The sequence below is a fragment of the Mercenaria mercenaria genome, chromosome 18, assembly GCF_021730395.1.
Source record: "Mercenaria mercenaria strain notata chromosome 18, MADL_Memer_1, whole genome shotgun sequence".
Taxonomy (NCBI): Eukaryota; Metazoa; Mollusca; class Bivalvia; order Venerida; family Veneridae; genus Mercenaria; species Mercenaria mercenaria.
The window spans coordinates 11,066,606-11,087,862 of record NC_069378.1 but is presented as its reverse complement, the minus strand read 5'-3'; the positions used below and the strand labels follow the sequence as shown (position 1 = coordinate 11,087,862).

The window sequence follows — 21,257 nt, the reverse complement described above, 5'->3', positions numbered from 1 at the left end:
CATTTTTCAAGTCTCATTTGGATAAATGATAACTGTCAAGTTCAAGGGCCACTGATAATTAAGATCCCTATGCATCAACCGATACACATTTAGAAAGAAAACGTATTTTGCCTAAATGAACCGGAGTAAATTTGGGTTGTATCAATGTGTGCTATTTAACTGCTAACAGTACGTAATAACACATATTGATGACTCATACAACCTAATCAGTTTTAATATCAGCTTTTCAACCAAACAAATGATGAAAGGTCGGGACTTTTTCAACGATATGTTTTATTTCCTGTAATTTTCTGATATTCTAGCCTTTAAAAAACTGAATTGTATGCACAGAAAAAACGAAGAAATTATGCAATATAGCTTTTATTTTACATTTTGGACCTATCTTTTTCCAGCCCAACAGCAGACATGTATATGTCACTAACCCGGCTTGTCCTCGCAATCAGTGTCAGAGGTTACTAGAACATAAATACAATAAATAAAATATCGCTTACTAAGTTCTTGTTAGTTCTGTAAGATGAAACGACTCGTGTTTATACATTCATATATATTCCGTATCGGGAATTATTGACAATCACAGTTCGATCTTTTCGACGAACATGAAAACAGTTTTATTCCTTTGTTTACATTTCAAACATGACACTTCACATATACGTTCAAGAACGTAAATTTCGTGCTTTCCGACCTACATGGTGTGTGGTTTGTAATAAAAAGTATGGTGTATTTGACAAACCATTTGTAATTTCTGACGGTAAATATAATTGAGAGCATCATTTATGTTCACGAAATTTAATTGAATATTTAAGTTTTATACTTGCAAAAGAAAAACGTGATGGTTATGGTCGCTGGCTTCGAATTCCTCGCCAACTGATCACCGACGTGGTATCGAAACCTCACTTGAGGTATAAAACATTGCACGTAAGGAAGCCACCAAGCTGAGGTTAGTGTCTCGATCTAGGCACTAGTCAGAGCCCCAAAAAATGTCTGAAGGGGCACATGGAGTCTTTCCCCACCAATAAAACCTGGGAAAAGTTCATTTTGTCGTTTCGGTGTTACATGTACTAGTACTCTCAATCAAACAAAATAAACATTGTTCCCGTTTTTGTTTGTTTGTTTGTTTATATTTTTATGTATTAAATGAATATGCAAAAGGGTATTTGTTTATTTCAGGGTAACGTAAAAATATAATATTACTATTATAATAGTATATCAACAGTGAACGCCACTTGCATTATATTTTTACGAGGGCTTAATGCTTTGACCTTACATGTAAAAGAAACATATTCCTAGTGTATAAAAGGTAAAGGTAAATATTTTGTTTATTATAGTGCCACCTCTATTGAAAGAGCCAGCCAATTTGGCTTATGAGACATCGTTACTGTATTTTTCATTACCTCCCAACTCATATCACTATGCCAGGCGCCTGGCGGATATAAGCCATTTAACTAGTTCGCGGCTAAAGAGCCGGCCTTTTCGTATCGAGTCCCATGCCTGAATAATACGTACGATATGTTTGCTTTCTCACTGTCTAACATGTCCGAAATGATCTATTAGATTTTTAATATGGAGTTCTTACTTATTTTTCACCTTAAAGCAAACGTGTTCAGTATAATTTTAATCTCAAATTTTGAAGTTTAGTAGGTTGTAGCATTCTCTAGGTCAAGTGTATTTTTATTACCTTCTGTTGTCAGTCATTATCTATTGTAAAAATGCTTTTTTAACCAAAGCGGAAAATATCAGGTACTTGAAAATGCAGCTTTCTGAAAGATCATTTAGAATCACCGATGCCATTTGTCAAACATACCTTTTAAAAAAAATATTATTACAAAATTAATATTGCTATTTATCTCGTTGCACACTGCGGACTTATGATAAAGTGTTTATATTTGTCTGAGCAGTACAATCCCTGTAAATGCGCACTACGTAAGTGCTCAGGCCCTTCTCGCACACCATACCTATAGTTTGGACTTCTTTAATGTGTAAAGGCGTGTGCACATAAATGACAAATTTTGCCAACACCTGGTAAATTGTAATGTGTTTTTTAGAAAAGTAATAAATGGAAATAGAAAAATAGCTCTCAGCTAATTTACACGGATAGTTCAGCTTTATTATGTATGGTATAGATTTTCGCAATTATGCATGATGACATAGAATACTTGCACCGAAAATTGTGACACGAACATACTGATAACTTTTCCCACTTTAGTCTTTTAATTAAAGTAAGAGTTCAGCACTTCATGGTTTTAATGTAATGTCACATTGGAATGAAGTTTGTTTTAAAGTAACTTCATAATTTTAAAATAGCATAGTCCTTAAGAGAAATATAGTCATGTGTACAGCAATATTTACAAAGATATACACACATATAGCTCTAAATATGTATTTATATACGGCATGAGGCCAGACGTCGAAAAAAAATAATAATGTCCTGTCAAAGAACGATTGACTCACAAAGTATTGACTGTGTTTGTGGTCATTGTAAAATAGCCTGAATAAAGCAAGAACGCTATTTATACAGTTACCGCACTGGCACCAGATCAGAAAGAAAATGCCTCCGTACGTGTTATACCCTACCCCTAGGTATTCTATAAGAACCATGGTCGTGAACGGGAAAATATACTAACCCATTTCAATCGTGTATTTCATACCTAAAACACGCAGTTCAGTAAATGTGTACTATTGATATTAAACAAGCGGTAATTTATCTTCCGTTGTGTACCGGTCACATTTCTTCAATACTTCTTATCTTAGAAAAACAACGTGTAGTTTACAGTTTTTTCAAGGTACACAAAACACTTGCTTGAACTTCCCTGGTGAAGTTCCGGTCTAGATAACAGACACACTCTGACTGGCTGATGTGAAAATGTATGTCAGGCGTCATTTTACTACACGTGTACGCTAAAATGTTTATATGCAGCATAAATGTGCAAAATGAATTAAATAAACAGAATAGATGTATACCAATGTATGATTTCAAATTCAAAATATACAAGATGAATTTCATTCATCATTTCGAGTCTTATCGTAAAACTGTGAATATATTACATTCTGTTTTTTTTTTGTTTACTTTTCGCTTAACATGTGCACACTGCCGTGACCTCTAGACCGGATGTTCATTAGGGGAGTTCACGCAAGTTTTTTTCTGTAACGTTGACTAAAGCATAAAATATATGGAGCATCTCTGCAATATGGAATATTGAGACAATGTGACTGGTGCACGATGGAAGATAAATTATCGCTTGTTTAATATCAATAGTACACATTTACTGAACTGCGTGTTTTAGGTATGAAATACGCGATTGAAATGGGTTAGTATATTTTCCCGTTCATGACCATGGTTCTTAAAGATTACCTAGGGGAAGGGTATAACACGTACGGAGGCATTTTCTTTCTGATCTGGTGCCAGTGAGTTACCGTAAATAATTTTATCAAATCTGGAAATTTTAGCTCTATATTTAGTAACATGACACTGTATATATGTTGGATATTGGCAATTTTTCGACTATTTTTAGAAAAGTTACTCACGAGATTCACGAGATTTAGTATAAAGGTCACGAGACCGATTAACTTTTATGACAGTAAACTACCGCATTATCATTTCAGTATTAATACTAAGTGTAAACTTGTTTATTTGCTTTTTGAAAATATTTATAAAAAAAAGGAAAGATGCTTAATTCGCTAAGTATGTAGAACATATAAGTATGGCCGGGAAAATGTGGTTATTTAAAAATTATTTTATAAACCAGGACAAAATGCTCAAATCGCAAAATATATATTTAATTGTAAGCGGTGTTTGACATGATACACATTCAGGTTGATCTTCATTGTTCTAAATATAAGAGAAGTAACACTGTGTTAGAGTTTGGTTCCATTTGTAGCACCTTTTTATGCCTATTTGTGCATTGATAATAGGTGCACATACATAAATTGGTTACACTGCAAAATATAACAAACATTATGAATGACTTAGCCTTGTTGTCCCTACAATCTTTTATATACTTAATAGCACATTCATTTACAGAAGATGGTGTAAACTATAACCTTTTCTTTGTGAGTGTGTTCTACTTAATTATCTAAATATAAAAGAGTAATCTTGTTTCTATGACGCTGTGTAAAAAGAAATCTGACACCCGTATATCTATCATCAGTCTTGTACCGAAATGCAAAGTATTACAAGTTCACAACGAGGGAAAACAAGCAAACGAACACAGCTGGGCAATCAGACGTAAAGTACTTACAGTTTCAGTTGTCGGTAATTTTGATAAATACTTCTTCAATATGTACATTATGCATAGGAACTCTCAAAAACAATATCGGTTCCACAGACTTATTCTGATATGTTTTTCAATCATGTCTGAGATTACCCCCAAAAGCCTTACATTCGTCTAAAGAAATGCATGCATCAATGTTTAGCTTGCCCTTAGCAGGCCCGGATTCAGGGCTGGGCCAAGGGGAGGGGGTTTACATTCCCTGCCTCCAAATGACTGTGGAGTGACCTATACCCATCAAAGTTGCAATCAACTATTTTGGCATAGGAATAATATTTTCTCAAAATTCAGACCAAAACAGCACCAGATGCCACCATTTCCTACCGATATTTCAATAATTTCCAGGGATAGAACATCCTGACACCCCCTTCCGTACATCTACAAATTTACTAAAATGCACCAGAGATCATTTCATACCGATATTTCAAAACCTTCTAGGGGAGACCACCTTCTAAAGTATCCAACCAAATTTTCAGGGAGGTACTCAGTCATAACTCGTACGAGGGGTCTAGCAAAGTTTTACAACATTTAACGACTTCAGCGGAGATCATTCAACGTGCCATTTGCTGTTCGTCTGTTGTCAGGCATACGTTGCAGACATTCTAAAACCCCTAAACGAAGGCCGTCACTGGCATAATAACATTCATTTGATGTTATAGAGTTCCAACAGGTTTGCATTGTTTGAATGGCTGCGATGTGTACATTGCAGAGTAATTTTCACTTCTTTGTGCAGCCTGAAGGTTGCCTATGGCTATTCTGGTTGTCAAAATATTCAAAAGACGTAATGCTCTTGGAAGCAAGGAGATTTTACGAAGTTTGGAACAATAAAGCTTTAAAATTTACTGAATTAATAAGACCGTTTGAAAAAAGTATGAATATTTCAATGAAGGACATGGTTTGGATTTCATTTGAGGTTGTAAATATTTTGCAAAATAACTGTTAAATATTCTTAAAATACTTTTTATCTGTACCATTTGAATAGAGTGATATTGTATCTATAACGTCTGTCGGGAATGATCGGTATAAAGAACTCTCCCTTAAAGTATATGGCATAAAGACTATCCTCGAGTTTTCCTTGCAATATTCATATCTATAGCCCGGCTTGTCAGCCTTTAAAAACAAGCTGGGTATTTTAAAGGGTTACAGGAACTACATACATGTCTTGTCTGTAACTGTAAATTAATACTTTTTATTAATAAATGGACTCTGCATCTATTTTGACGCAGCCCTTAAATTTAAAAAAAGGACCAATTTCGATATCAAATTTGTCATCGTACGACTTCATAGTCATAGGATGTTATTTGGTCGTATGCTTAGTTCTTAAAAGAATCCATTGGTATATACTTTTTATATATTTTGTTCGGTAACAAACCCGCATTTTTTTCCAATAAGATTGCAGTTTCAAAAAAAAAGGAATGCTTTTTATTATAATTATTATTTCATCGCAAATAGCTGCCAAAAGACTATACTTATTCATTGAGTCAAGTCAAGTCAAGTCAAGTCAAGTCAAAAGTTTATTAAATATAACAAAGGCCTCCGGCCCAAAATACACTACATGATATATAGTAAGCAAATATATAAACAGTTGTGATCCCACAAAATGTATACATATACAATCGGATAAGTTGAAAAACATATTCATAGGTTCAGCACACAGTCGACTAGTAAACATAGGCTGCTAAATATCATAATTAACAGGTCAAAAATTATTTAAGAGTTTCTCAAGATACAATGCTGTTAGATAGAACACCTTTTCATTATCAGAGCTAAGTATGTTATAAAAACTTTGTATACTTCTGTCAAATGAATACCAATTAAGAAGATACTGATTACGGATCTCACTAAATTTCTCAAATTGAAAAAAAGCATGATATTCACATTCAACAATACTAGTGTTACTTCTATTATAACAAAATTGGCAGATACGAGATTCAAAAGGTGTATTGTTCTGCCTATCAGTTTCAACATGCAGTTTATGGCTTGAACAACGAAATTTTGACATTGCTGGTCTGTATTTAAATGGCAAATTTATTGTAAGGTAACGTTCTGTATTTAATAAAGTTTTAAAATGTTTATAATGGTGACATCTACTTGATTCATCGATAGACTCTTTCCAGTTTTGTTTATGACAATCTATGAGTCTTTGACGAAAAATACTAACGAAGTAGTCAGTATATCCAACATCATGTGAAACCCAAACATAACCAAAACCATACAAAAATAATAAGTGTTTGACCTGAGTAGCCCAGGTGATTCTACCTACGTTATCTAAAGATTTTAGCATATAATAACACAGTTTAGGGTATCTAGAGTTATCCATCTGTATTAGTTTACACCAATACTTAACACAGTTAGAATAATATGTTATACAAATTGGTAGTCTGCCACATTCTCCCAAAACAATTATATTATTCGTTGAGTTTTTTACTCCCAGAAATTTTTTACAAAATTAGTATGTATGGTTTCTATTTCTGGCGAATATTTATATCCCCAAATCTGAGATCCATAGCAGAGTACTGGTTTTACCATAGCATCAAATAACTGAAACAACTGTTTAATGTTAAAATATCCAAATGGCCTTTGATAGTTATACAAAGCATATATCGACTTTTGTGCCTGTGACACTAACTTTTCTTTAGCTGCTGTCCAAAATAAGGTCGGCGTAAATAAGATGCCCATGTACTTATAAACAGTCGTAACCCTAACTAACTGGCCACGGAAAAACCATCTTTCATTAATTCTTAAGGGTCCACCATTTCGAAATACAATTATTCCAGTTTTACTGAGGTTAACTTCCATCCCTGTTGAATTACAAAATTGTTCTATTGCGTTGAGTTGTTGTTGTAACTTAAATACAGTTTCTGCACAATTTGCAATGTCGTCTGCTAACATCAGACATAATATATCAGGTATTGAATTGTTGATAAAAATATCTAAATTGCATTTTTCACGCAGTAAGGAGGATAGTTGGTCAATAAATAAGGACAAAATCACAGGACTACTTATGTCCCTTTGTCTTGTACCAATGTTACATGGAAAATAATCAGTTACTCTCCCCGTTGACGTCTTAACACAAGATTGTAAATTTAGATACATTTGGGCAAGGATCCTGAGAAAATTACCGTTTACATCTTTGGACTGTAAACTATCAAATAACTTTTTATGGTTAATCTTATCAAAAGCTTTCTTGAAGTCAACATATAGGCAGTAAAAACGACCACAAGATCTAGACAAGTATTTCTGAGCCATGGATTTTGTACATTGTGGTAGTTACAGATATACCTCTATAATTGCTGAGATCATTAAGGGCTCCTGACTTATGTATTGGACAGATTATACTCTGACCCCAAGAAGTGGGGAAATTCCCATTCATGAATATCTTGTTAAATAGAGTGCATAGTACATGATCTATTATATCATCTGTATACTTATAAAATTCAGCGTTCAACCCGTCATTACCTGGGCTTTTGCCGTTTGCTAATTTTAAAATGGAGTTTGTAGTTTCCTCTAAGGTAATTTCAGAATTTAGAAATTGGTCGCCGGGACCCTCATCATTAATAACAATGGCTTCTGCAGAGTCATCAAATAACAGGCTACTGAAATATGTAAACCATTCATTAGCTGAAACAGTTAAACTATTTACGCTAGGATTGGGTCTAGATTTCTTCAGTACTTTCCATAACTGATTGATGTTATTGCAACATTCTAATAATTTAATACGCTCTCTACTTTGGAAAGCATACCTTTTTTGATTTACAGCATTTTTAAAAATACTTTTCCTCTCTTTATAACATTCAAGGTCTTGATTTCAATTTGTTGCTGACGCAGAGCCCTATATTTACTGACTTTTAATATTTCGCACTCTTCATCCCACCATTTTGGTTGAGTTACTGATAATGTAGTATTGCTAGATTTAGAATACACTCGCATATGTGATGCTGCCTCTTGATATACATTAGTTAATGTACTAACTGCTCTATCTATGTCTGTATTTACAAGATTGAGAAAGGAGTCTCTGTGCTGTTCAAAAAGATTATTAAAAACGGTGAAAAAAGTCTGGCTCTTATTAGAATCCCATTTAAATTTCGGAAATATCATTCCAGATGTACTCTCTGAGACCAATGTTTGTGTTTCATTATGACTGTATATATTGAAGTGTAATTTACGGGTTGAGGGGAAATGGTCCGATTCATCCCTTTCCGAGACATCGAAATATGAAACATGATTAAAAAGATCTTCACATGCTATCATATAGTCTACCACGCTAGCTCTATCCCCAGATAAACAAGTGAAATTACCTTGAGAATCATCAAAACGACCGTTTAAAACATGCAAGTCGTGGGTACAGCAAAAATTTATAAGAGTTCGACCAAAATTATTACACCGATTGTCTTTACTTTGCCTTGGGATATCAAAGTAGCTACTATTATATTTTGTATCATCAAATACATTAAAAAGGTTATCTGCTGGTATATAATCTAAAAGATCCTTAATCCTAGCATTCAAATCTCCAGCCCAGAAAAACATAGCATCAGGAAAACTCAATCGTATATTATCAATATTATCTTGTATTAGAATAATTCCATTTCTTTCATTTTCATTATACAATGATGACCCTTCTGGTGATACGTATGAAAAGTACATAATAAGATCTTTGCAGTCGCTTATAGTGCTATGTCGGTATATATATAAATGTTACATTTAACTGTTGAATAAATGATAAAAATGCATTATTGGATGAATGCCATGATAATATCATTGATTGGACTAATTCAGAAAATAATAAATTATTTGTATGCACTTATGATTTAATTATTACGCATCCGAACTCCTGCCTATATTTAACTGAAAAAAAAAAATAACATAATTAATATTTCGATTCTAACCACGCACATTCTTCTCATTTTACAGCATTTATTTTAGCTCGATATGTCATTCGGCTGGCTTTATGCTATTATAAAATCCTCCACATGAATAGAAAGCGTGGCATTGAACGCAATTTTCTGATATTTAGTAAATTATAATTAAAGTATTAAGTAGTTTCTGCTGTAAAATGTTATTTTCAATAACATCTAAGGCTGGATATAGAAATCAGAAGTAAAAACTTCATTCAAAGTTTATCTATGCAGTTTCTAAAAATAGAAATAGTGCATGTCACCTACATGATGGCACTGAAACATCCACGCCAGAATATTGCGTCATATATACACGTAAACACTTGAGTCTTGATTGAATTATAATTTATTTATTGTCAAAGAAGAATCTAATTGATATTTGTGGTGCCTACAACGGAGAAATTGTAAACTACGCACACTGTTGTACCTACATAGATAAATTCATTAGTTAGAAATTGTTTGTTTCAGAAAATTTTGATGTACTTTTTATAACTACATGTATTACCTTAGCACTGAAAAAGTCGAGTATTTAGTCGGCATATAACGGCAGAGTAGAATCTCACAATCATTTTACAACCGTAGGGTAGAACGGAAGCTATATTTTATCGTAGATTCAAGTATAGGCGATTTCGCTAAATGTTTATTAATGCGGATCGTGTTAGTCTTAATCATGATACAAACTTGCACACCTCCTATTTTTCATATTGGTCTGACCCCTTTTTTCAGAGTTATGGCCCCTGAAATAGTCAAAAATGCATATTTTCACCTTGTGACGCGCCTTGTGTAGAAAGCATTTCATATAAATTGATGAAACCTTGTATGAGTCTTTATTATGATATGAACTTGCGCAACTCCCATTTTTTGTCTGGCTCCGGCCCCTATTTTTAGAGTAATGGCCACTAAAATAGTCAAAAATGCACAAATTTACCCTGTGACACACCTAGCTCAAAAAGGATTTGATACTCCGACCCCTATGTTTAGAGTAATTGCCCCTGAAATAGTCAAAAATGCACAAATTTACCCTGTGACACACATAGATCAAAAAGTATTTGATACAGATTCATGAAACCATGCATGAGTCTTAACCATGATATGAACTTGCGTACCTCCTATTTTTCATTTTGGCTTGACCCCTATTTTTAGAGTTATGACCCCTGAAATAGTCAAAAATGCACATTTTCACCTTCTGACGCGCCTAGCTTAAAATATTTCATATAAATTGATTACACCTTGTATGAGCCTTTATCATGATATGTACTTGCGTAACTCTTATTTTTGTCTAGCTCCGCCCCTATTTTCAGAGTTATGGCCCCTGAAATTGACAAAATGCACATCTTGTGACGCACCTAGCTCTTAAAGTATTTAATATAGATGGTTGAAAACTTGCAGACCACCCTATGTTTAAAGTTATGGGCCTTGTAATAGTAAAAAATGCTCATGAAGTATTAAATGTTAAGTCATGAAACCTTGTTTGAGTCTTTATCATGATGTGACCTTGCACACTTGGCATTCTTCTTGAGCTTGAGAATCTTTGCGCTTATTACAGAGTTATGGCCCTTGAAATAGCTAAACTAGTGGATTTTATTTTGTTTGTGATGCTCATACCTAAAAAATATATGGCCCTATAAAAATGAATCCTTTGTTTATGTCTGTATAAGCATGATAAGCTAAACTCCAATAACACTGCAAACTTTTGAATTATTGCCCCTATATTATTGACAAATGTGCCAGTGTGGTGGTGGTGGGGGGCACACTCTGTGTCCTACAGACACATTCTAGTTTTATTGATTATATATATATATATATGGATCATTGTAAAATACACGTTACAACAGACAGGTCAAAACGAATTCATTTAACTATTTCCTAAACAAAACATCCTTCCCATTTAAATACTATATTCATGCAACGTGTCTACAGCGAGATATTCTAGTGTGCTTGCACCAGACTTGAATGAACATGTGATTGTATATGTTATACCATATCTTTTGGTATATTGCAAGCTTAAGCTTAGCAAATGAGTCTTCTAGCGCAGATGCATTAAGGTTCTGTCTTTTTAGAAAATCTGACTTCAACACAATGTCACCGATGTTTAATCGCAAAAGTGTAGCCGTCCTGTATTTTTTCGTCACGTGATTTACACACGCATCCATGTGCATGTTTATAGACACAAAAGTTTTACGAAACATTCTACCTTTTATAACATGCATATTACTTGAACTTGTCTCTAGTTTTTATGTTGCTCTTTAACAGTTCATTTATTTCCATCTGAGAGGTTCATGCTGGTATAACATTCCAATCAAATGCATTTTAATTTCTTAATGTTTTCAAACACCAATTAAAGTATCAGGGCAAATTAAATCAACTGACTTACACATGAAATTGAACAAGCGAGTATTTAGTAATCTGCTTATGTTTAATCAAATTATTTAATGTAATGTGCTGTGTGACTAGTAACAAATTTTTAAAGCTTTTAGTTACTGCAAATATTACATGATTTCTTATATTATGTATACATAAATGGCTGGTCTATTATTTGTGATTTTGGCAAGAGTAGACTATAGTTCAACACAAAGATATATGTTAGGGTAAATCTAGTCTGGTTACCGAGTAGATGATCTGTTTTTAGAAGAAAAATACTTTTATATATTCTGACTTCATAATGATCAGTCGCGGCTATAATTATGTTTTGAGAAGAAATGGGACATAATCACATAAAAATTGAATAGTCTGAAAAGTTATCTCCTGTAAAAACACAGAGTCTTAACCAGAGACTACAGTAAAACAAACAAATTGTGAACAATAATTTCTTATATCATGTAGCAAAGCACTTATAGAATTCAAAATGGGTATATTAATATGATACTACACTAGAAGTTTGTTTTAAATAATCAGCTGTAAATTAATATACCATTTCAATTACCAGTGCTTTAATGTACTTACCTCCGTATTCTTTCTCTAAGTAGTTACGTAACAATTCTCGCATTTCTTTTAAAACTCCTGCCCAGTCCAACGTACCTAAAGAATACAATCATATGGACTTTGAAGTAAAGACTGTTGCTCGCTAGAGAGGTTGTGAATAATTCGGAATAAAATGTATGCCTTTTTTTCATGAAAAGTGCTCATCAGAGATGTGATTGCCGTACACTCTAATCTATCGTAGTCCTGGCGGGACTTCTAAATCTAGTAACTCTTACTCATTATTGCTAATTTCCAATTTCTTAGGAAAGTAGGAACAAAAAATTGGAAGTTATTCACAATTATTCACAATGAAGTTTAAAGTCATTAATCCCGCAAGAGCTTCATGAATCCCTTGCACAAATCCGCGCACTGTCATTACTGCATATACGCACTTTCACGTACCGTACTAGGATGGCACACTCTAATTTCTCATGAACGCTTAATGTTGCAATCACTGTTTAACTTTGAAAAGTTGACATTTAATGTTGCAAATGTATGAAGCAACACAAACTCTAGATGTCGCACTGCCTGTTCAAAACTTCAGCATGTTCTGACAGTTTTTGTTTTGTCTCGTAGTAAACTTAAATCTTTATTAAAGACCACTCTTATTTTGCGCTTGTGCAGCTAAGATAAGTGATTATGTCGCGCCGTCCGCTCGTGCCCGAAAAATTCAAGGAGTAGCACATTGGACCGTCTGCCGCCATTATATCCTTATGATTTTATCTGTGTCAGTGTGACTCAGATTCCAACTCTATTTATAAAGAAACAGGACCTATGGTCATTAAATAAAAAATCATTAGCTTTCCTTTCTGTCGCTGTTTTTACTGTGTAGAGAGGTTGGTGATTATTTTGCACTATAAAAAACGAAGGAATAAAGTTTCGGTCAGCTGAATGAGGGTATCCGGTATGTGATAAGTGAACCGAACAGGTTTAGTCGATAGTATATGAATAGTTGTGTGCTCGTAAGGGAGTGCAAACTTCTCGTTAGTGTTTGAAAGTGTGTCTTGTCTAGAATATTGAAGGTGATATATGTATTATTTGTCCTGTAAGAGATTAGGAAACAACATACCACATGCGGTAGATAAATAAATTTTGTTACTTGTTTTCCTATGGTACTTGATATTGTCTCTAAGTATGAAACCATATCGTCAACCCCGCATCGTGTTGTTTTTGGACCGGTCGAGATTGTAAGCTGACAGTTACAGTATACAGTAGGGTGACAATTGGCCAATTAAAACAATGCACCCTGACAAAAAATGTTCGTAAATGTCTCAACTTTATCAAGCTGCTGGCATAAATTGGCATAAATGGTAGCCATCTAAGAAATCCATAATGGCGTGTAAGAAGGCCGCCAAAACAGTATTGATGACTACAAACACACCATTATGTCTACATTTTGAAACAAATTTCGATTGTGTCTCTGTTAAATACTTTACTACGATATGTCAGATGTTTCGAGTATGTTGAAAATTGAAATATTCATGAAAATCAATTACGGAATGCTGCAAATCACAATTATTAATACTGTAGAAAGATCCGAACTGAAAACTGGATAATGGGATGTCATTTATTTATGATTTATTTTTCAGTTTGTCTGCAGCAATATATAAAATACTCTTATATATAATTTGCAGTAATTACGGGTAGAACAAAATGTCATGGGTATGGCTAGGGGGCGTTTTCCATTACTGCTCATAAACAGACTCAATCAAACCGAGTCTGCAATTTTCACTGTTTGCATTGTTCTCGGTGCTTCCTAGGGATCTACTTTTCACATTATATTCATACAGCAACTGACAATATTTGGTCAAGTGATTTTTCTTTCTAAATAAATATGATATTAACTGGTGTTTATGTAAAATATTCTTAAGGTAATATATATCCTATTAATCAAAAGGAAATTATGCGCATTTACTGCACAGTGTGTGTTTTTGGTGAATGTTTTAAAAAAAAGCAATTTTCAGTTGCTGTACATTTAAGTGTGTTAAATTAACGATAATGCCGCAGTTGATGCTTTAAAAATAAAGAAATCAGACTAATGGAAAAACTAAGTCCTTTTTTTCAAATTTTTTACGCAGTGATCTACCTTATGTATAGGTAGAGATTTCGGAAGCTGAAGGGAAGCAATTCCTGCGTGCCGTTTGACTTTTCTTTAAAGGACTGTCCCAGGCAAAATAAGGAAAGTCAAAAACATTTTTGGAAAGTTATTAGTTTGCACTGGTTACAGGAACAGCTTGGTATATAAGACGTAAGGCTATAATTTTCTCCACGCTTTTACACAAACATCGTCGATGCTTGTAAAAAGTGGAACGCACTCAGAAACCTCACAGGGTATCACGTGGATAATTTAATCTGTGCTCTCCCTTTGCTAGACATTATAGAAGAAGTAGTTTTTAACTTATAATGCTTATAAGCAAATACATGTAGCCGTAATAAATGGCTTCTATTAATATGCCTATTGCAATTAATGAGTGAATGACAAACTGTCCTGATAAAAAATGAATGATTAAAGAGCCGGGCAAATTTGGTTGTTTATTATTTTTTTAATTTGTGTTTAAGTTGTATGCTCCTTAAAGCCTAATAAACACCGGAAAAAGGTCGTACCATCAGCTAAGCTCCCAATATCTAAATTGTATGGGTCGGGTTCTTTAATACAACGTTTAAGTTACGTTGTGATTGTTTAAATGAACAAAACGCAAAACATATCCATAGGCTAGCTGAGTCGCTACGTATATATGATCTGCATTTTATTGTTCAAAATAGAAGCCTTTCCAAAATCCAGAAAGATACACATGCAGGTGCGCGCTACTCTAATCAAATCTTATCCTGGTTACAAAACTACTGTACTGTAAGTAATATCTAAGTTTTAAAGACTGTTAAGCCTACTTTTGTTTTTCCTTTGTACAGCGAAATTTAGCTCCACATAACGTTGGGAGTACGAAATTTGGTGTTGAAATGCGACAAAAAGCGGCTATTGACTGCTTCTGCGACATTTAACATTTCCACAGTAGTATTTCTCCAGACAATGTATTCACGGTGACCACACACAAATTTACGTCGATTCAGGAAAAACAAAGTCTTGTAACTTTTTTATTACTGCAGCTTTCGACTCGAGATAAAGAGCACCGTACCCGGCCTGGAGTATACTATTCTGCGGTAGTGTTCCATATTGTACGTATAGCTTTTTGTTTGAAAAAGCGAACAGTTAGCAAAGAGGGTATGAGCTGTACCACACTTTTGTCTAAGAAAGTGAGTTTTGACCATATTTTCGTGAAATGGGGACAAATTTGACGTTCATTTAATATCAGTGACTAGCATAATAGTCAATCATCGTATTCGTTTGTTATTTTTAAGGATATCTGACGATATTTTATTCAAAACAAACAACAACATCCACACTGACGACTTTGTTGGAGAACATCCACACTATTATCACTGTTTAGAACAATCTAAGACAAAACCGTTTTTGTTTTAAAATCTGACATGTGAAAAAGTAAAGTAAAAGTGATAAGTTTCACTGCATTCAATCTACGCGTCATTCGTTATTTTGTTTCGGATGACAGTATTTATTTCTTTTTATGACATAAATTTAGTAAATGTCAATTTGAAAATATTGTTGCAATCCGTAGGGCGTTTGATCTATATAAATATTTAGTAGAGTAGATTCTACATGAATAAGATCGTGTTATATATAATATATAATGTATAATATAAAAATAGAAAAGAAAACATAAATCTTTTCCCACCATTTTATACGCCCGTTTGAAAAACGGGACGTATTATGGGAATGCCCCTGGCGGGCGGGCGCGCGGGCGGCGTCCACAGACATTGTCCGGAGCATATCTTCTACATGCACGGAGTGATTTTAATGAAACTTGGCACAATTGTTCACCAACATGAGACGGAGTGTTATGCGCAAGAACCGGGTCCCTAGATCTAAGTTCAAGGTCACACTTGGAGGTCAAAGGTCAAATTCATGAATGACTTTGTTATCATAAGACGGAGTGTCATGCGCAATAACCAGGTCCCTAGGTCTAATATATACATATTTCAATTTGAGACAACCGCCTTTATAAGGGACTACGTTAAACAAGGTCTAAGGTCAAGGCCACACTTAGAAGTCAAAGGATACAGGAAAGAAAACATTGTCCGGAGCATATCTTCTTTATGCATGGAGGGATTTTGATATAACTTGGCACAAATGTTCATCACCACAAGGCGGAGTGTCATGCGCAAGAACCAGATACCTAGGTCTAAGGTCAAGGTCACACGTAGAGGTCTAAGGATTCAAGAATGAAAACCTTGTCCGGAGCATTTTTTCTTCATGCATAGAGGATTTTGATAAATCTTGGCACAAATGTTCACCACCACGAGTCGGAGTGTCATGCGCAAGAACCAAGTCCCTGGGTCTAAGGTCAAGGTCATACTTAGAGGTCAAAGGTAAGATTCAAGAATGACTTTGTCCGGATCATTTCTTCTTCATGCATGGAGGGATTTTGATGTTACTTGGCACAATTATACACTATCATGAGACGAAGTGTCATACGTTTCCCTTCTTTAGAATTACTTCCCTTCGTTGTTACTATAAATAGCTTATATTGTAACTCTTTCATTACTAGTCGTAGGGAAAAATCGAGACCACTTTTCTGTAATACAACATGCAACATGCATGTTACATCCAATTTTGAGGTGTATTCTGACCAATCTCTACCTGGTAAAGATTTTTGTGTGGACTTACAATTTTTTTTTGACCGTAGGGAAAAAACAAGACCACTTTTATGTGGTACAACATAGATGTTATTTTCCAATTTTAGGTGTATTTTAAGGCATCTCTACCTGGTAAGGAGTTTTTTTGTGGACTTAGATCTACTTTCCAGATTTTATTAGAAATACAAAAGACTTACAATGATTACTAAACAACCACAAAATTAAAATTCCATTTGTAAATACAGGTGCTAGAGTAAAGAAATTTGCTGTGACGGGCGTATATTGTGACATTCTGGCACTCTTGTTAGTATTTGTTGTTTATTTTTCTCCAATATCATTGCAGTATTTTTGGAATTATGGGGAAATTAATTTTGGTATATCAACATTTACTTCCAGTCGTTTATTAACCCGGTAAGTCACATACTGTACGCGGAGCTTAAATATGTAAACAAAAAATAATTTCAAACACAGGTTAGCCAATAATTAGAAAAATAAATCTTCTCCCCGTTTAAATTATTTTGGCACCAATTACATATGTGAGATAACAAAGTATATGTAATTTTCTTTTGCCAAACCACAAACCTATACTTAAACACCCTCACAATTTTCCTGGCTGAACTACTATTAACGAACAAAATGGCTCAAACTCTATAAAACAGTTTGAAATTATTAAGATCTGCTAATGTGAATAAGTGTCCGCAACTAGTAAATTTATCAGTACAGTTGTAAAGGTATTTAGTGTTTGAATTTTTATTTGTCCAATGGCATTGCAGTACATTTTGGGAAATTTATTTTAATAAATCAGCGTTTGATTGAAGTGCGATATTAGGGGCTAAGCTTCAGCCGGATAACCTGCTCTGCGGGAACACTTAGTCACAGCGGAGAGAGAAAACCAAGGACGTGAGGAGTGTGGAAAGGTGTATAAATACTGACGAAAGTTTAAGGCGTCACATGAAAATCTTACCTGTATGATGCTTAAGGTAGTTCTACAAGTTCGGGTCCATTTTGTCTCTTCACTGATTTGAAATTTGATTAAACTCCGAATTATAGAATAAACTTGCAACTTTTGGCAAATGTAAATCGATAGTGTCATGTGCTTTTTCTGCTCTTTGGTATGACGCGGCCGAGAATCGAACCCACAACCTTGCGCACCCGAAGCGGACGCTCTACCACTAGGCTATAGACGTTGCCTTTATTTTAAGAGATCAGCGCATTTCAAGGTGATTTAAAGAGACTGTTTAGAACTATTTAATGTTTGAACAATTTTAATATCATGTTTTGTCTTTAGAAATAATATATATATTATAATATTGTTGTCAGGGGATTGCCATTCAATAAATGAATTTCGGTTCCGTATGCAGAGCCCAGGCTTTAGTCTACGTAATGATAATACATTGTATGCCTTTCTGCCGGTTTATCAAATGTGCATAAGGCTGAACACCACTAAATACAGCTCTTCTTTATTTCATATAAAATTAACTTATTTCATAACGGTTTTTCGACATTTTCTAGCATATCAGATATTCAGAGATTTATATTTCTATAAAGAAGTAGATCTCTACTTTACAAAACCAAAACGAAAAGGGGGTGTTAACTTTTATATAAGAAAACTAGGTCTCTTTTCGAGACATTAAATTCTTACGCCGCCATTTTTACCCAACATGCGATAAGAACATGCCGATTTCAATAGAGTGCAAAGTGATACATACTGAAACACGGTAGGGTAAAAGTAAGCACGTTGCTATCGAGAAAATGCACTAGGAAAGGAAAAAAGATTACTAGTACTATTTATATTTGGCTTACTTTCTATTTGGTAGTGATCAGCCATAATCACCTTAAGCGATAATGCCCTTTTTATGTATAAGGTTGAATTGTATTTGATATTTGAAAGAGACTTCCATTTGCTGATATAAGATTTAAAATATCTTACAGTTATAATATTTAGTTAAAGTACTAACTATCCGTGTTTTATGCACTTTGGGATGGATATAGTTATAATCAAAATAACAATACAATTACCATTCCAATCCTTTATTTGCTTTTAAACTTTTTGTGCAGGACTTTTATGCGAATTTGTCTTGTTATCTTAAAATAATGTTTTTCCTAAGATGCAATCAATCTGAATACAGTGTCCTTATGCCACACTATACAAAAAGATTAATGTTAGCCTAACATGTGCTCAGCCATTGCTATGATTTGGCAGATCTATTTCAACTAGTCTACAGCCTCGCGGTAAATGGTTTCAACTGCTGAATGTATGTATAAACGACATTTGTTGTTGAACAACGTAGCTTGACTGCCTAAGAAACAGCTTTTAGGAAGCATAACTGCAATAATGGTAATTAAGAGTGTGGATGTTCTCCAACAAAGTCGTCAGTGTGGACGTTCTCATTTTAATAAATTAATGTTGTTTGTTTTGAATAAAATATCATCAGATATCCTTGTAAATAGCAAAATAACAATGGTTGACTATTATGCTAGTCATTGATATTAAATAAGCATCAAAACTGTCCTCATTTCACGAAAATACGGTCAAAACTCACTTTCTTAGACAAAAGTGTGGTACAACTCATACCCTCTTTGCCAACTGTTCGCGTTTTCGAGCAAAAACCAAGCTATACGTACAACATGGAACACTACCGCAGAATAGTATACTCCAGGCCGGGTACGGTGCTCTTTATCTCGAGTCGAAAGCTGCAGTAATAAAAAAGTTACAAGACTTTTTCTTACCTGAATCGACGTAAATATGTGTGTGGTTAGATCATTTGCACTGCTTTTTGATGACGTTGCATTCTTGGTTTCCCCACAGTGGTATTGTTAAATGAAGAAAATTACATGCCAGCCATTATGACATTTACTGAGTCCACACCAATCAGTATCAAATATGACGTCAACACAAAAAACTAAATATTTCTCTTATTTCTCTAAATACGAATTTATCGATGATTGTTCTTAAAGTAGACATCTTTGCAATGAAATCTTATTTAAGAAATATTGCCACAAATAGCATGTCTATGAATTTTGTTATTGCAGCATTTTCTTCAATCAAAGTTATTTAATATTGCCTCAGTAAATAAAATATAAATTATACGAAGTAATTCAGAATACACCATAAAGGACATAAAGTCGAATTTACTAATATATCTAAAATTCATTTAGAATTTTAGATGTAATATCCTCTATTATTATACCTCACATAAATGTCCAATGCAAATTTCCCATAAGTTTAACTTGAATAATATATCATATTCCCCAGTGATTTTATATCACATGCACAGAATCGTTATTTCCAATTTCTGCGCAGGTGATATGATCCATAATTTCATATAACATGCGCAACATCATTATTTTGTTTTTCTGCGCATGTGATATTATTATTTCATATCACCCGTTGAGAGATTGATACTTTTGCATTGATTAAAAGAGTGAGTCGATTAATTTTCAGACGAGGCGCTTATATAATTATACTTTAGGATTAAATTACCCTTTTCTGCTGCTCTTACATGTGCGAACAGGGTCGAATTTTCTTTTTTATGCTACGTGCAAAATATTTCGAAAACAATTTTTCATCAAATATTGAATCGCAACTACCACAATAAGTTTGGAAATGATCCAACTAAGAAAATGAGTGCTCACACTTATATGTTTCGTTTAGAAAAAAGAAAATTATCACCGTTTTTCGAACACTACTGATTGACGCAATGTTAAAATATAAGAATAAATATAGGGGTCAGCTATAAACGTCTCGATTAAATCTATCAAAAATGTCTTATTACACGGCAAAGTCGCAACAAATTATAAGTGCTAACAAGTAAAGACTCTTTAATTCTGTCTTCTATTATTAGGTTAGTAACTACTCTTTAATGTTAAATAAATTACTATGTTGATTTTCCAGTAAATGCTTTGACCCTTCTTTCGGTATAATAAAATAAATATAATAAACTTACCTTTACTCTCTAGTATGCTGTAGGCTAAGTCTATGTATGCTTTATGGAACACACCTATAGGACGGTCTGGAAATATCATAGTTTTAAAAGACAATCAATATCAACTAAAAGCATTTAATCGTGTGAGTTGTGACAACGTTGAATATCATTATCTTTGTTATACGTCAGTTTTACATTGTCCATGATTCATGCAAACAAGGAGTACTTTTTAGCATTTCCAGTTAAGAGTAACTCTCTCTTTCATATGTGTTAACATATGTTATATTTTCATCCTGTTTTTTGCCAGTCATGTTTGTTTTAACCTTGTCTTAAATGTCTTCATGTATAATCTTAACTTAATATGTTTTAGTTACAGGTTGTTTGTTTTTTAATTACTTTATTGTCTTTTCTTTTATAGTCGGAAAATTGCATAATGCTAAAATAAATGTTATATGTTTATAAGACCGTCTCAAAATAAAGTCTCTTGTATCTTGTATCTTTGG

At 33.8% G+C, this 21,257-nt stretch overlaps 1 protein-coding gene across 4 annotated transcripts in view; it reads right to left on the bottom strand.

The window, feature by feature from the left end:
• LOC123538315 (uncharacterized) overlaps positions 1-21,257 on the bottom strand; it is a 57,261-nt gene that overhangs the window by 17,863 nt on the left and 18,141 nt on the right. For all 4 annotated transcript variants that reach the window (XM_053530212.1, XM_053530213.1, XM_053530214.1 and 1 more), the window contains exons 4-5: positions 20,776-20,841; positions 12,104-12,178 (exon numbers count right to left, since the gene is read on the bottom strand). In XM_053530212.1, the coding sequence (XP_053386187.1) occupies positions 12,104-12,178; positions 20,776-20,841 (141 nt within the window). The remainder of the gene's footprint in view (positions 1-12,103; positions 12,179-20,775; positions 20,842-21,257) is intronic.